Raw genomic sequence first — 17,886 nt, 5'->3', positions numbered from 1 at the left:
GACCAAACTGCTGTACAGTTGTGTAAGGGCCCTCAAATCCTGGTTAGAACATGCCGAGCGTATGTTGTATGCACAAGAGTCAGCAAGATGTACAAGGAGGAAGAGGGTCACACACGGTGGCAAGGTGACGTTGAATGGAGGCGGACGCATATGGTCGCTGCCAGCAGGGGTCAGACGGGAGGGCTAGGCATCACACCTCCTTGGAGGCCGTTCTCATCGCAACTCACGCGAGGATCTGTGCACCGAGGCATGGACAAGCTCCGCAGCAGGGGGGAAAAAAATAACATATACTGTAACTCGCACATTTGCCTCCTAGAAAATGGATGGATGGGGATTCACCCTGCCGGGTTCATCAGGTGACATAAATAATCCATGCATTCTGCTATATGAATTTAATGACGTCTTCCCGGAGGAATATCGTCTCATGGATAACCAAATGAGTTAACTAATTGATCCTGTTTATGAATCATTCACAGGTCACATGAGCTTTCTTTTCCCCAATCATCAGTGTATGTCTTGACATGCATGAAGGAGAGTGCGTTCATTGCCTGCGTATAAATCTGGGTTAAAAGGCCGCGCTCTCTTGGCCCAGTGGGCTGACAAAAGGGAACATAATGTGATTATACAAATAATTGGTGAGTGCACGAGCGGTACGCTTTCAATGCCGGTGTAATCGATCAGACTTTAATCCAGCCATTTATTTGCTTCAACCTGGAGCGAGCTTGCTGATAATTAAAAATCAAAAGAGACAATGGATTGAATTTAAATTTAAAAAAAAAAAAAAGAAAGAAAGGACATGATCCAACCCTTCCTTCAGATTTGCAACAGTGCACTTTTTGCTGACGCGCCACTTTGAAAATGTGCTCGGCTTGTGGCTGATATTTTGGATCACGGGGGGGGGGACGTGCAAAAGGCAGCCGTTAATAATTCATTATGTTCTATTTTAGACGATGCATTTAGAAGAGATGTTTTCGAGGCCGCGCATTTCTCAGGTGATGATAACCTGCTGCCGCTTTAACTATTTAACAACAGCAAATATTTTGAACGGGATTGACACACGCTGGTATCGCTTTTCAGGATCCTTTTAAAGATTTTGTTTTGGATTTTTCCTCTAGATGGCGTTCCCGGTAGCTTGGCATAAACTGAAGCCAGAATCTCATCCGTCTTCGTATTTTCCACCGGAAATTAGCTCATGTGCCGATATTATTCGTTTAAACCATACATATTCCGCGAGCTTTTGTTCCAACATCATTACCCTTAAAAATAAATGGCATGCAGGTGTTTTATTTTGAAAAAATGGCTTAAAGTGGATGTGTACATGCACATGTGGTAAAGATCTTTAAAATGAGGTCCCTCCTGACAAATAAATTTATGGTATCTCAATCGAATGTCACTTTAACAAGATCACACCAATTACTACTTTCCTTTTAGCCAGTGCTCTGACACCATCTTGTATATTGTATATTTATATTCGTGCATTACAAAACAATAGAAAAGTGCAACTATGTGAATTTTTCAGTAAATTGCTTCCACATTTGAAAAACAAACACAAATAGGTGAATTTGCAAAGGGTGGGAGTTTGCTGGGGTTCACTGTAATATTTAAATAGATATGATAAAATTGTAACCAGGCACCACGGTGAAATCGAGGTTAGTATAGCTGACGCATAAACTTCACTTTGCATTTGCATTGAATGGTAAAGTCAAATACTGTCATGATATGAAGCAGTTGGACATAGTACATACTGGCATTTGACTAGAGATTGCTTGAACATAAACATTGTCAAATTATGATAAAAGGATGTTTGCTTGCGTGCGACCAAATGTTTTGTTGTTGGGAAAGGAGGAAAAACAACCAATCCGCACAGTTTCCTTCTAATGAGTGTTGACATTCTTCTTGTGGGTTTAGGAGGATTTTCTCGCAGCAGACGGCAATTGCCTCAAAGCATCTCTCTAAACTGTTGACTTTCCTTCTGCAGCCGTGTGATCCAAAACCATCATTCCGCATAGCTGTGACAGACAGCTCCAATATTTAAAGCATTCCACCCAATTCAACCCAGAGGTTAAGGGCTATGGCAAATCTGTAAATATTTGCCATCCTTTTTTTTTTTTAAATGGAATAATACTGTCAGCTTGAATGGTTTCTGCATGACTTGTTTTCTTCCGCTCACTATCCTCTTAAGAAACATGTTTTTGTCAGCGCGAGTTGCGTGTTTTGAGTATGGCTTCGACTCGTAACATACGTGAAGGACAGAGATCTGGAAAAATGCAGACTTCTATGACCACAGACTGAAAGGAGGCTTGCATGAGCCTAGAACACAGGCGTTAACGGGGACGTTCTTGGGAAAATATGATGTCAAATTAACTTTTTCCCCAACCTTCAAGTTTAAAATTTAAAAAGCAAGTATTTCTTTTATCTGCTTGTTTTTGGTGACATGTCCATGTGCCACATGCTCCCAGTGCAGCGTATGAACTGCTGCCAATTAAAATGGACTCCGCATTGGTCTTGTAGTATATTGGGCAGATTGAGGGCTGGCTGACTTGCGTGGGACCTGAAAATGGGCTTTCTTGGATTTCAGCAAGATAATACATAGGGCGTAATAAAGAAAAACAGAGAGTGAATATCACGCACCTATTTATAACACACAAATATCCCCATAATTTTTTTTCTCAGGACATATGAATAATATGGTCCGCTGATTTTAGTATTCGAGCGAATAATATGAATGAATAAAGATTCAAAGGACCAATAAAATCTCAATGCTTTTGAATGCAGTTAAATATTATGCTCTTTTCCCACAACTATGATTAAGGCAGTGCATCTAAATTATTTTCTGTTACACTCACCCTAGCAGTGAAGCCAAGCGCTACATATACTTCATCATATTTGCGTGTTTTTGCTTTCGGGTGACTTTTCTTCTAACTCACAATCTTCTTTTCACTCCGCCTTTCTTTTCATTCGTGTTAAAAATGTCTTCATGTTGTCTGAGGGTTTTTTTACTGCACTTCACATCGCCAGCACATTGCAAAACAAATCTACACTGTAGAGTTAATACTCACTGTGCACAATGGGCCATGAGAGTGCCACTGCCACCTACTGGAGTGGATGTGCAATAGCATTTTATTGTCGTACTGGGGGAAAAAAAGCATGTTCACCTCCCGCTCAGCATCTCAGCGTGTCTCACTGTTTGAGAAGCACTAAATTAAGGTATTTGAAAGTATTGTAATTTGTGAAGCATACTGGGTTATTTGGCTATGAAATGTGCGATGAATCCGTGACAGTCTTTTTTATTTCTTTACAACCACGAGATAGTGCCTTGGTACTGATAAATAAAAAACAATGTGAAAACTTTGCTTCTTGTATATAAGTCCCTTGTATAATGTCCACCACCCCCCCCCCCCAATTTGGGATAAAAAAAAGGAGTGTTATTCATGTAATTTTATATTAAAAGTGTTTATATCACGTTTTGTTACATAAATGTGGTGGGTTTGGAACGTATACCCCTCGATCAACGGGAGATAACTGTATTTTTATAGCATTAATTGGGAGAATGTGTGCACAGTGTTGTGGGCTGTGGGAATTGCCACAGACAAGTAAATGCAAAATCCACCTTTGTTTTTGCAGACTTTCTGTCTAAAAGCGACATTGATCCACGACCGTAAGCTTCTTTTTAGGTGCAACATGCAAACTCAGCAATATCAGCGCTGCCTTATCCGGCTTGCTGATGTATCTCCTCGGTCTGCCGAACATCTGCAAGCCCACCAATACACTGCCAGGGACCATAAAATGCTCATTTAAGAATGGGCTTATAATTTTAAGTGGATAGTGGTAGTCCATCTTTTCCTCTACAGATGGTTTAAAGCTTGATCAACGCAAAGCTCACTTTGGAAAATTGCTATAGATGTAAAACCCACAATACTTTGCAGCTGTGGAAACGGGGCAGGCAGCCAGAGCACAGCAAGTACATGCAAATACGGACTTCTCCACTAAAGAGCTCCTGATACAGCGCTCATAAACGGATGGCAGTCCAACAGACAGGCAGCGGCGGAGCCTCGGGGAACAGCTGTTTTGGGACCTTTTGGACCGTATTGCACTTTGAGGGGAACATGTTTTTACTGTGTAAAGGAAAAGGGATTTATGGGCTCTGTCCTGTTCCCCTTACCTCCCCACGGTCCCAAACTAAATCACAACATTGAAGGGTGCTGCATAACTTGGAATAAAGTAGGAGCCACATGCTTGCAGACATGTTGGGATGTGAGAAGAAAGCTGATGAAAGGCCGCCCACAAACTTTTTTTTACACCACGGACCAGTTTTGCATAAAGAAAAACAAAAGACTCCACGTTACGCTGTATGTAGTTGGCTGTAATTAGTGGGAGCGTTGCGTTTGTTCCTCTTTAACAAGCTGACTCTTGACACATGAAGTGTGTTGCGCATGTCCGGTCTACTCTGTAATTTTGCAAAATGTATATTCTTTGATGAGCCTTGCGCCACATATTACGCAAACACAATGGAGTGGGGAGTCAGACTCACCTGTCGCAATAATCACATTTTTAGTATGACGACTGAACTTGTCTCTTAAATGCAGCGTTTGTTTTCTTGGGTGTTGTAAATTCTTCTTTGTCATCATTTGGTATGTTCTCCTTTTTCCTTTTTGAAGATCTCCCTACTTTTTTTTTTTTTTTTTACTTATTGCTTGCCTTTTCACTATCGTTTTAAGTAGCGTGTTGCCACAGTCCAATCATTTGATCAAAAAAAATAAATAAATCAGTGCTAATCAGGAAAATATCAGTGGATTGGTATTGTCTGAAAACGAAAGGAACTTTTTTTTTTTTTTTTTTAACAGAGGCTTCATGCAGTCGTCTGTGTGTCTACTCTGCTCTTTAGTGGGCAGTTCAAAAGGGCCACAACTGTTTGTGCTCATCCCTAGTTTGTTAAGCAAAACGAGGCGAGATGTGGAAACATTTTTCTTGCACGGCAAACAGTGAGTGCAAACCACAGAAGGGAACCGGATTATATTTACAATTTTTTCCTAGAATCGAATGTATTCATAAGTGGACAAATTGTTGAGCGTGTTTGTGTTTCTCTCGCTTTCACAGGCCCAAATGTCTGACTCCGGCGAAAGATATGGCAAACCTGCAGTCCCTATTTATGAACATCATTTATCTTCCCAAATCAGCCATCTAATTTAATTAGTTGAACTTACAATCCCTGTCCTTTCCATTATCACCACTTGATTAATTTGGGGGGGAGATATGAATAGAGTGCTCGCATTCAGCCAGCTCGCCCTTTCTTTTCACAATGCGACCGTCCTTGATGAGCCAGCCTTCATTTTAAAAATTGGCGGAAAACCTTCTCGAGTCTTTCTTTTCACTTCCTATTAGAATGGAATTGGTTGCGTTCTATGTCATTTTTGTCGCAACAACAGAGAGGGAAAATGATGAATCAAGGTGAGAACGAGTGGTGGGGGTGTTTCTTTACAATGAAGTTCCAGTCCTCTAGTTGACTCAAATTTTAGAATGTGCAGTAGTCACTCATAATTGTCATCTATTTAGGCACTAACCTCAACTCATACAGTATTAAAAGCATCATAAAATGAATTATTTGGATGAAAAACACTTTTAGCCCATTCTAATAAAATGAGCCTTGAGCCTTGTCGATAGAAAAAATTACTAACCTTGAATAAGCAACAATAAATGAGACATTTTTGCTATTCACAGTTGATTTGGGTCCCTAACACGGACAAATGGCTGAGGTCTTGTGGGCGCAATTTAAAAAAAAGTTTCCTCAATGTCATGTCTGTGGCTCCGTGCTACCTCGTTCATTGCACGCCATTTGTAACCTTGAATCCCTATTCTGTCACGAGTGCTGCAAACCGTATTTCGAAAGATATCAACTCCGCCCCGCGATCACTGTCTGCCTGTGAGCATCTCAGTACCTCAGATCCTGACACTTGTCGCCGGGCTGTTTCCTGGACGTCCCACTGGCATGCTTCCATGCCGTGTATGGCAACACACGAGCCGCCTTTGTTTCTTTGGCCTCAGATCGGATTGCAGTGCGTGCGTTTAATGGAAATGCAGCCATGTGCTAGTCTTGAGGTTGTGTGCATCCGTAACAGGATACTCGTGAGTTCCCCTTAGAGGGACTGATTAGTTTATTAGGCAGGTGACTCCAAAGAAGCGGCCGAGGGCTCAGCTCTTCTCCGGGTTTTGGTGCCTGCTAATTTGCCGATTGTTGAGAAGATCATGAGTCGTTTTTCAATCAGTACAAATGAAATTTGATCGTTGACGCTTTAGTTAATAAGGGACAGGGCAAGCACTTTGAGAGTAATAGGTCTATCGATTCATACGTCTCAACCTTCCGCCCAAACACAATCGGATCGCCATCATCATTCTGCCTGATGATGTAGTACTACAGGACTTGAGTCTTTTTTATCAGCGGCCTTGAGCCACTTTGCTTAGAGGCCGCTTTCCTTCCACACAAAAGCGCCAAATTGCAAGGCCCATGAAACCCAACAGATGCAGCTGCAAGGTCCGTTATTATAGCCTATACAATTGTGCGGTTGCTGTCGCTTTCAACTCAGTACAGCACATGTCCCAGGGACTCTGGGGGGGTGAGGGGAGGGTCCTCATGTGGGATTGTGTGTGCATTCAGTTGGGGGCGTGGGCGAACATGCCGAACGACTTGTATTCATAAATCTTTCCCGGCACTACTCCTGTTGTTGTGTGTCACTTTTTAACTTGTGCCTCTCTTGGCTTGACGCTGACCTGTGGCGCCCTGAACTAATCGTAATGGCTATCAAAGGCGTTGACGTGATGGCGTTTGTAGCATGCCGAGTGCACGGAGCTATAGGTCACCGGCCACCCACCATGAGGTAAACATCAGTCCCAACTGATGAACTGACGGGGAGTCAGTGCCATCAGTTCATCAGTTTAGTTTGAAGCGGGGAGCTTCCAACTTCGAAAAGTAACACTAATCTGTGCAATCCAAATGACTCATTGCTGCTCTCCTTACCTTTTAGCTTTGATATGATGGGGGGGTGTCGTAGCCTTGAAGGATGATCCTACATTCTAGTCTTTTCGACAGAAATAAGCAGATAACATGATTGAGGTCATTAATTTCACTCTTGATGGCTGTGCAGGCTTTTCAGAAAGGAACTTACCATGAAAAAGTGTATTTTCCATAAAGAAATGCTCTGCCCGGGAATTTCTGTGTAAATTTTGGCCAACATATCGACAAGTCTGTTTGATTTCCAGGCGCCTTTTGTGGATGTGAGTTTTAGTTGTGAGTTTTGGCTACTGTCATGTTGATCTTTCTACCTTTTGAACAGGGGAGCAGCTGTGTGTCTCCTAGGGAAGACCGGCAAGCTAAGTGGGGCTGGTGGTTTCACAACATGTAATTTCTAAGTACGGAAAACCGCTGCAATGCCGCTTCAAGCTGTTATTTAGAGAGAGGAAAATACAGCGTCAGCTAAATTAAATAACAATGCCTCTCTGTATGCGTTTGTTTGTTGAGTGCTCCAGTAGTGCAGGATGAGTGGTGATTATTGCAATCAAAAAGATACTGTATGTTCAAATCAGTGCGGGTTTACTGCAAGTGTTTGGCTCAGCAATGATGTCAACTCCATTCCCTGTTGTCTGCCCACAGCGCCATCCACAGTGTCCATCATGCACCAAGTGAGTCGCAGTGTGGACAGCATCACTCTCTCCTGGTCCCAGCCGGACCACCCCAATGGAGTCATCCTGGACTATGAGCTACAGTACTATGAAAAGGTACACATTTATTCACTGCCCACATTGGTCAACATTTTCTCATGTTTTGGCTTAAACAACTTGGACACCATACTGGAAGCAACAAGTGGTCGGTCCGTGCAGCAAACTTGCAGCGGGGTGTGTGGGAATATTTTACAATAAATGAGACCGGAAGCATGGTCACTTGCAAAAAAGACCATCCTCAATCATAACAAAAGCACAAGTGGTTTGTAAGCCCATCAAAAAAGGCACCCACAAGACCTTGCTGACGACCAGCCTAAATTCTGAAGTCAGCCATTCGTGTTTTGTCTTTGACCAAAGAGTATTGCACATTTTAGTTTGGTTAAGTAGCAATCTGTTTTTAAAAATCCAAATATGAAGCATTTTAAAGTCATCCTTTAAGGATGATTGATTTTGTGAAGAAGAAGTCTGTGGAGTATAAATAAAGGTAATAATCGTAACTTGAGAAAAAATTAAAACTGTTGGGGGAAAATTCAGGGAAGGTCAATAACAAAAAATGGAAAAAGAAGTGGATCCAGGGTCGATCCTTGAGGAACTCCTCTCGGCTGACCTTACTAAGAAACACATTTTTTCCCACTACTGTAGGTAAATAACAACTGAACCTCAATGCAGCACGTTTCGCTGGGCCAATAGCATCGAGCTTGTCAAACAAGTAACAGCTACAAGATGAAATGCTTTTGTACGGGCACCAAAAATTTAACTATGAAGTACAATACAATACAATACAATACAGTTTTATTTATATAGAGCATTTCAACAGTAATCATTGATCCGCTGCATAAAAAAAACATATACAGTAGTTGGATTTGAATCCAAACTGACATTGAGAAAAAAATATTATTATTGTTCCAATGATGATTGAGTTGGGCAAAAAAATATTTTCTCAAGTCATTTTGCAGTAGAAAATACAATTTAAATAGGTCTGTAATTATTTAGATCTAGTTTGTAAAGGAGTAATATGATACTATATTACTTTCACATGGTAGGCATTTCAGATGTGCAATGTAAAAGTTCAACAAATCTAATAATGCAAATGTATTTATCAAACATTTCCTGTGAATATTTGTTTTTCATTATTTATTTATTTTTTTTGAAAATCAGGTTGTAGTTCACACTTTAAGTATGATAATGCATCTAGCAATTCAGTTTTAAATGAATTCTTTGGTAAAGACAGAACTTTATTTCCTGGTGGATCCCATTAGATTGTGCAGCGCACCAGTGTTGTATTACTCAGTGTCCTCACGTAGACACAACTAAAGCAATGAAACCACACCGGGCTCTGCAGTAGAGTCGCCCAAGAGACTTGTAGGGAAAACAAGGCTGCACTCACTGCTTGTCGCTTTTTTTTTTCTTTTTTTTTTTAAATACAAGCTGTATTCATTCTCATAGGAACACCCCCAGTTGAGTAGCAGTCGACGTGCACTCGCGGGCGCATACAAACAAGCGTAGGCACACGAGATAGAGGAGCGCTGTCAAAACGATCGTCTCTGGGCCCCCCGCTGTGGCCCACGAGTGCGCGTTGAGTGACAGCTGGACTGATGGGAAGCAGCTCAGACATGTCAGCATCCACCACGTGATTGCTCTGATGGTCACAAGACCCCAAATGACACCAATCACTGCACTCTGCACTCTATACAGTGGTACCATGACTTTTGAGTTGCAACGGTGTCAGTAATGATGATTTGGATAAAATTTCAGTTAATGGAGACATTATTGGAGATGAACTCATTCTTTCGCTTTCAGGACCAGTCAGAGTACAACGCCACGGTCGTGCGGAGCCAGACCAACACGGCAGTCATCCGAGGCCTCAAGTCGGGGAGCATCTACGTCTTCCAGGTGCGAGCGCGCACCGTCGCTGGTTTTGGACGCTACAGCGGCAAACTGTACTTCCAGACCATGACGGAAGGTGAGTAGTCAAATACAGTTTTCTTAATAAACTACCATGCTGATGTCAGAACTACACTCCCCTAAAAAAGTATTTAAATTGCGAGGCCAATTGCTTAATTTTTTTCACTGACGGACTCCCATTGCAGACATGAATTGGAAGTTAATGTTATTTATTCGTAATTTATAATGATGGACTGATGAGCTGGCCACTGACGAATAATAAATGAACAGCCGGCGAAATGTACTGTTGTGCGCACCACTGCCAATTACATTAATTCAAACTGTAATTTAGGCGGAATTGTCAGTTTCAAATTTTGCCTGTGTTGATTCTATTCATAGGTCAACACATCTTTACGAAATGTTTTAATCAAAGATGAAGTTAACTTTATAGATGATTTTTTTTTGTACTGATTCCGAATCCTCCCTTGTTTTTCTTCATAATAATAATAAACAATAACATATGTAATATATTTTATATTTATTCATTATACTTTTTTTCTGAAACGTCATTGTAATTAATTACAGTTCATGGTAAATCCGTATTGCGCAAGCATGTTTTGGATAAAAACTAAAATATCCCCCAAAAAAAAGTAAATACATTTTTTTAACTCAGTGTCGTTAATATTATTAGGGACACACATATATAAAGCCTCTCTGATTAAATTTGTCACCAAGTTGTTGATGGTTGTCCGACCATGCATTTCTTGCTACAATATCTAAAGTGTCATTTTGGGTTTTGACTCCTAATTGGCTAGTTGATTCGCACAGCGACCTCACAGCCATTGAAGTGAGGCTCCCTCCCACATCTCGAAAACAGGCAAAATGAAAACTCAAAATTGTCCATAGCTGTGAGTATGAGTGTGATTGGTCTCTATGTACCCTGCGATTTACTGGCGACGTCTCCAGTCCAGAATGTCCCCCACTTCTCACGCTAAAAGGGAACTCGGATAGACTCCAGCACACCAATGACCCTCACGATGACAAGCACAATTGAAAATGAACGAATAGGTGACTGGATCTCGATTGTTGTGGTCATGTATACAAAGTGAATGCTCTTAGCCAATAGAAGCCGTCTGCCTTCGAGTCTTGGATGAAGGATAACTTCTGAGTTTTCTCCACTTCTCTCCCTGCTATGCAGAAGCAGGAACATATTCATTACACTACATCGCTCATGTAGGTTAATGTTACAACCATTCGTGGCTTTTCCCTCTGAAAAGCTCATTTCCTTCAGCCCGCAGTTCCCAGGACCGCCATTAGCCCGGAATGTCATACATCAACTTACATGCACACACGCACACACACGCACGCACACACTCATACCGCTCTACACAAAAGCTTCTTAGTGATGATTTTACAGTCAAACAGAATTATTTATTGTTTAGCAGCTGATTCTTATGGTATGGATTTCATGTCCACTTTAATGTCACCCTCGGGTCGGACGCTTTCAAAGGGATTGCAGGACAAGCTTGATGGTCTTCAATGGTTAACCATGTACTTTGCCATAAAACAGCAAGATTAATAAATCTACAAGCCACTTGTTTTCTTTCTCTTCTTTCTCATAGTAAAAATGTCCAATTTTTGTCATGGAATTACAATTTTTTTTATCATTATAACATTCCATTTGTAATAATTACTTCTTTCTGTAAAAAATATTATGTATAATTTCATCATATTTACTTTAATCTTGTAAAAATAATGCATAATTACAATGTTTCCATTAAAAATAATTGAATATACTTTTCTTGATCTTTTAACCATTCCATAAAAAAAAGAAAGAAACTTGTTTTCTTGTAAAAACGTCACACTTTATTTCTGGTAGAAATTGACATTTTCTTCAGAAAATTATATTTCCCTTTCATAGAATGATAACATATTTCTATTGAAATAAAAGGAAAATTTGTAAAAATAAATAAATAAATAAATGTAATGATGACTGTTCTTTTATAATTACGGCAACTTGTTTCTCATTACAAATGTGACTTATCCTAGCAGAAAAAAATCTCTCTCTCTCTATACATATATATTCTATTTTACTATTTGTTTGCTTTATTTTTTTAATATAGTTTTTATTTGTGTATTTTGCTCATAACAAACAACTTCCTCTTGTAAATAAGAAACTTTTTTTTTTCTACCTTAAGAAAACTGATGGTTTTCTTCTTACTTTTAAAATAAATATTTCTTTTATTTTAAAAACATTTAGCTTTTTTTCTTGGTGATTTTTTTACATCTTTTTTTAAAAAAAAAATATGACTCTTTGTAGACACGATTAACAATTAGAACCTCAAATTCATGATTGATCATTTACATCATTGCTTTAAAATTTTTCTTGCAAAAAAAGCCCCGTGGCAAAATTTTTCTATGAATGTCTGTGTCTGTTTGTCCCCCGGCAGCCGAATACAACAGCAGCATTCGCGAGAAGCTGCCCCTCATCATTGGCTCGGCAGCTGCGGGCCTGGTCTTCCTCATTGCTGTGGTTGTCATCATCATTGTGTGCAATCGGTGAGCCTCTCGTCCATTCAAATATTAGATTGTTCCTTTTTTTATTATATTTTATTCACCAACAAGCTGTTATTTCGACACTGTATAGTAACGGATAACAATTCTTTATTTGCCAGTAGCGATTTTTTTTCCCACCACTACAGTGGACTAGCGTGGCAAGTGTAAGGTTACATTACCTTATCGCAATCTATCGATACGGAAAGTATCATTATACCGGTGATGTTGTATGTATCATACATAGAAAAAAAAGGCTTTGTGCTGTTTATCGCCACTCTGCTGAAGTTTACTGTCAAACTAAACATCAAACAAACAGAATTACAATGTGTGTTTAAAACTACTACATAGCTTAGCCTTCAACTCCACAACCCTTTAAAAAGTGGCTATTTTATTTATTTTTAGGTTTTCCAAAACTGCTGTTTTTTTAGATGCAAGGATCCTTCCCAATGCTTGCGATATATTCTGCATACTCTGCAATAAACGACAAATATTACTGCAGTTTACTGAACAGTTGTGACCACCATCCTCGTGTAGACGGGACCGTTTCGACTATTCGCGGAGGGCTGGCCCACAAATGCGAAAATCTGCCGATAATGGATGCTGATGATAAATGCATTGGAGTGGGGGGGATCTGGAGTTTGTATAAAGGCAGAAATCCATGGAGATCTGTTGCAAGTCTGTCGCTGACTCCAGCACATCTGTCTGATTATTATTCCAGATTTTTCTTGGGGTCCATAAAGGTCCCGATGATGTGGCACATTAAGTGTGACAGCGGCTGCACTGCATCCTCATTAACACTTCATAGCGACTGTCAGTGTCTTCATTGCAGCTGCTCTGCTGTGACACACAAGAGGTTTTGATATTAGGAAGATACTCCGCCACGACACTCAATTGTTATTGAACAACCCAGACTTTCAATGTTATGACTTTTTTTCTCGCAAGATACCAACATCTTTGTTTTGAAGTTGAGGCTTTTTTTGTGTCTAATATATATATATATATATATATATATATATATATATATATATAAGCAGATATAATTGGCATGTACAATGTCAATATCATTATATTTAACAACCATATAGCATGTTACATGTTTTTCCAATATAGTGCAGCCGTTCTAGCTATAAATTACAACTTATTTCGATGAAAACAACATTTCTTGGAAAAAAATCTTTGTAAAATGTCATGACTTTAGAAAAATACATTTTCACAGATGACAACATAATTATTTTAAAATAAACTTGGACAATTATAAAAAAAAAAAAGAAGATATATTCTTATTCTTAAAATGTTGACTTTTTGCCAGGAAATTATGACTGCTTTTGCAATTACAACAGTCACTTTGTCATTTCTCTTCTCTTTCTCTTAAAATGTCTTCCTTGTACAAAGGTGTCTTTAAAAAGAACAAAAATTGGGTAATATGACATCATAACCCTTTCAGAATTATAATTGATTTTCTTCTTTTGTAAAATGCATGTATTTTTCCATTTAAAAAAAGACCTGTTTCTTAAGAAAATAAATAAATAAATGAAATGAGAATATAGTTTTGGATGTTTCAGAACAGAGTTCACACTTTGCATAATGTACCAATGGTTTTCAATATTATGACTCAAGCCTGTGCCTCATCTTCACTGACTAATTCTGCGTACTAGAGTATTGTATTTTTACTTTGGTCTTTAACATGGCACTTTGAGAGCTTTGTATTTTTTCAGGCGAACGTTTCAAACCACTGTGTTGGAGTAAACATACAATTTAGCACCTGCTGTTGCGGATCTTAGGAAATCAAGCCTGACATGACTTTTATGTCAACATGAGGATTTAAAATTTCTAGTTTTTAATTATGACCACCCCCCTTTCATACACATTACAACTTGAGTCCCCTGACATTTTGACACTTTCCTCATAATTGTACGTGTCTATTCCTGTGTTTTTTTCCTTTTAGTGTGGCTCTCATACACCTTTGTAGCTTGGCGGCTCACACTGAGTACGAGAAGAAAAAAGTACACTTGACAGCCTGTCAAGTATCTCACAGTTTTGAAACTGTGAACATGCCATCCGGGGGGGGAGCATGTACCCCCACCCCCTCCATCCTCTCTGTCTTTCCACCAGCACTAGAGTTCTTTGTCTCTCCCCCAGGAGGCGTGGCTTCGACAGGGCCGATTCCGAGTACACGGACAAGCTGCAGCACTACACCAGCGGCCACAGTGAGTAAACCCCTCACTTCCCCCAGGCCCTTCTTTTACCGCATTTATCACTGCGCGGCGCCCCTCGGCCCCTCCCCTACTTCTGCAACACCTGTCACCATGGCTACCGTCTCACACCGTCGTCTCCATCAGCAATCACGCCTCTCGCGCACACCTGTCTCCATGGCTACCATTTCCCCACCAGAGGCCCCCGCCCCCCTTTCCACGGCTCTCCAGTGAGTAATCCCGCCTGTTGTCAGAGGAAGGGTTTAAGCAACGTCCATATCGGCGTGCGTCGTTCATGTTTTCATCATTAACTCGAGCCATTGTTATGGAAGTAGGTCAGCCCCTCACTCATGTTATAGCGCCATTAGCGGGCTAATGCCATGCAAGTCATTTTCTATTGGTAAAATATTCAAAAGGCTTGATGTGAAGCCTTTGCCATGCAGTTTATAGGGGAACAAACGCGAGAATAAATCCTCAAGATGGCCAGCACTATAGCTGTTATGGCATCTTTGGATTTCTTCCAATTATTTCCATTTGACTTCATTCAGGGATTTTTTGCCTTCATTTGAGGATAAACTGGGTTTTAAAAGGAAATAACTGGTTGCATGTTAACTGATATGGTGAGTCAAATTTAGCTCGTGAGCAATTTGAGCGAGATTTATTTTCTGCTTTTAAGTGGCAATTGGGGTTTTCGTCATTAAGGCACAAATATATATAAAAAAAACCCAGTAATTTTGAATTAATTTTCCTCTTTTTTATTACAATTTTCTTTCTTTCTTGGTAAAATTATTACCTTTCTTAATACTTTTTGGTTATGACTTTTTGTAGTTTACATGAGGCGTTTTCAATTACTATTGGGACATCTCAATTTAAACAGTTTTGGAGGAATAAAAACATATACACGTAAACAGACTGTGAAGATTTGGATTTTGGCATTAAATTGGAATCGGTTACTAGGAATTGAATTGTAAATCCAGCTATCGTCCATCAGACATATTTCAGCATTTTAACATCCAGAAAAGATTCAGTGACCAACTTGATTCCCTCCATCTGACATTGTGAGCCACTCGTGGCTCCGCAGTGGCCACGACACGAGCTCGGGTCCACTCAAACAGCCTCCGGGCCCGACGCGGCGGTGAGAGGCAAATAATCGGATTTAAAACTCTCGAACGTTTAAGTCGGCGGATGCTTAAAGGCCACCTTAAGCCAATTTACCTGGCAGCGGGGCTTAGGTGAGAGAGAAAGCTGAGCGAGCCTCTCAACTGTGATAACAGCACACGGGAGAGTTGACAAATATATATTTATATTTCAGTGCACATTATTACTACAAAAAGGTGTGAAGGGGCCGTCGTGTCCTTTCTGGCTAAATGAACTTACAGCCTCCAGGCTCCAGTCGAGTATGTCTGCAATAATTCAGATGACTCCTTTACCACCCAAAAAATTACACATGATTGATTTTCCTGTCGAGTTTTTCACTCAGTAATACATCAAGTGCTGTTCAGTAACGAGTACCACTAGTGGTACGCGGGCTTGAATCTGAAATCTAAAACGGTCAAAAACATCAACAAATGCTCCCGTCACAAAAGAATCACGACCTAAGAGTAAAGTTCACGTTCAAGTTGTACCGTATTTAATTTTATGGTCCAACTCATTTGCATGCTTGGTGGAATTTTACATTTTTTTTTTAAATTTTCTAAAAAACATGTAATTTGCGCTTCAAACGCCTCTTATATCCCCCATAACAGATAAATTCACGAGAAACCGATTCCTGACTTATTCTGCTGCATATGCTGCCCTTTTTATGTATAATGTTTAATTGAAGATATTTCAGTAAATTTTTTAGAGCAAGTAATTTCGTTTCAAACAGTACAGTATCGTACTTTTCAGACCAAGTTACTTGGAATATAAATTGCACCAGTCATAAAATGCATCATCAAGACAAAAATAACCAGATTATAAATCACATTTTTGTGAGCTCTTCATTTAAAAAAATAACTAAATAAAAAAATAAAAATATCAAGAATAGTAGCAAGAGGCACAATGAGGAATTCTAAACTAAAAAGAAAAAAGACATACTGTGGTATAAGACTACTGTAGTCATGGCCAAGTAATCAGTTACTTGCACCGTGGATGTGAACAAAGGCGCTTAAATCCATAATTGATGGGGGAAGGGAGGCGCCGTTTTAGCCACACACTCAAAAATCTAGAAAACTGAAATGGTACAATTCTATCCCACACAGTTCTCAAAATCTCTGCATTCATTCTCCAACATAACAATCATACGTTTTATTTTCTTTCCATTGTTCATTAAGATATTTTAATTCATCCGTAATCAATGTCATCAGCTTAATAGTGTCGTTGCCCAAGTCATATTTGAATCTTTTCGGCAAACAAAAAAAACCTACAGTTTGAGTAAGAAAATTATGATTTGGATTTGGATTTATGATTGGCCATGTAAAATGATAGATTGTAAATATCACGACAAGGTTAACGATATGTTTGATTATACTATATTTCATGTTTTAAATGTTTTTTAAATAGATGTATGTATTTAATTTAGTGGTACGCATAGGTATGCATTATCGGACAATGTGTACCCCGCTTTTGCGTGCACATCGTTCTTGCTCGGAAGTTCACGAAATATATACAGTAAGTTTCAGATGATTATTTACCTTCCTGGTCCAGCAGGTGGCAGCAATTTCGTGATAAAAATCAGTTTCCAACCAGTTTCCTCGATGTGCAGAAACCAAATATGTTAGTGTCTCTCCCTGTTTTCCAAGTGACTCCAGGAATGAAGATCTATATTGATCCGTTCACGTATGAGGACCCCAACGAGGCCGTGCGGGAGTTCGCCAAGGAGATTGATATATCCTGCGTGAAGATTGAGCAAGTCATCGGTGCAGGTAATGGAATGTGACATGGAAAAAATAGAATACTTAAATGAATCTCATCGATGTGGTACAATGATGTCGGCTCGCCCACGCAGGAGAGTTTGGCGAGGTGTGCAGCGGCAACCTGAAGCTGCCCGGCAAACGGGAGATGTTTGTGGCCATCAAAACCCTGAAGACGGGCTACACGGAGAAGCAGCGGCGGGACTTCCTCAGCGAGGCCAGCATCATGGGCCAGTTTGACCATCCCAATGTCATCCGCCTGGAAGGCGTGGTCACCAAGAGCAGTCCCGTCATGATTGTCACAGAGTTCATGGAGAACGGATCGCTAGACTCCTTCCTCCGGGTGAGTAATGAGCCACTTTTACACTCGAATTGGAGGCTGAGGTCTACCCGGTGACCTTGCACTCACTCGTCCTTATGTCGAAAGCAATTGTATTTTATTCTATATGCCACATCAATTTTCTGCTTTCTGTGGTAGTATGTGTCAGTTTGGCTGACATTACAGTATTAAAGCCGTAGCAGAGGTCTGACAGTGCCTGCGGAAGGGGTGTGAAGATTAACACCTTGCGCTGACCTCTCTCACCACTATTGTGCAAAGCAAATGGATTTTATTTGATACATCACATGAACTACACGTATTAATTTTTCTT

At 40.0% G+C, this 17,886-nt stretch overlaps 1 protein-coding gene across 4 annotated transcripts in view; it reads left to right on the top strand.

Moving 5' to 3' along the window:
* The window catches only part of ephb2b (eph receptor B2b), a 144,146-nt gene that overhangs the window by 114,719 nt on the left and 11,541 nt on the right, over positions 1-17,886 (top strand). Inside the window, exons 6-11 of one of the 4 annotated variants that reach the window (XM_088308139.1) lie at positions 7,646-7,770; positions 9,514-9,676; positions 12,048-12,156; positions 14,296-14,360; positions 17,135-17,248; positions 17,332-17,579. In XM_088308139.1, coding sequence (XP_088164265.1) covers positions 7,646-7,770; positions 9,514-9,676; positions 12,048-12,156; positions 14,296-14,360; positions 17,135-17,248; positions 17,332-17,579 — 824 coding nt within the window. Of the gene's footprint in view, positions 1-7,645; positions 7,771-9,513; positions 9,677-12,047; positions 12,157-14,292; positions 14,361-17,125; positions 17,249-17,331; positions 17,580-17,886 lie in introns of all 4 variants that reach the window. The other 3 variants (XM_088308137.1, XM_088308138.1, XM_088308136.1) reach the window with 3 other exon arrangements.

This window comes from Idiotropiscis lumnitzeri, chromosome 11 (genome assembly GCF_059441095.1).
Source record: "Idiotropiscis lumnitzeri isolate Australia: NSW breed Sydney's pygmy pipehorse chromosome 11, RoL_Ilum_1.0, whole genome shotgun sequence".
NCBI lineage: Eukaryota > Metazoa > Chordata > Actinopteri > Syngnathiformes > Syngnathidae > Idiotropiscis > Idiotropiscis lumnitzeri.
Note: the sequence above shows the minus strand (reverse complement) of the source record. Positions and strands in the feature narration are given on the sequence as shown.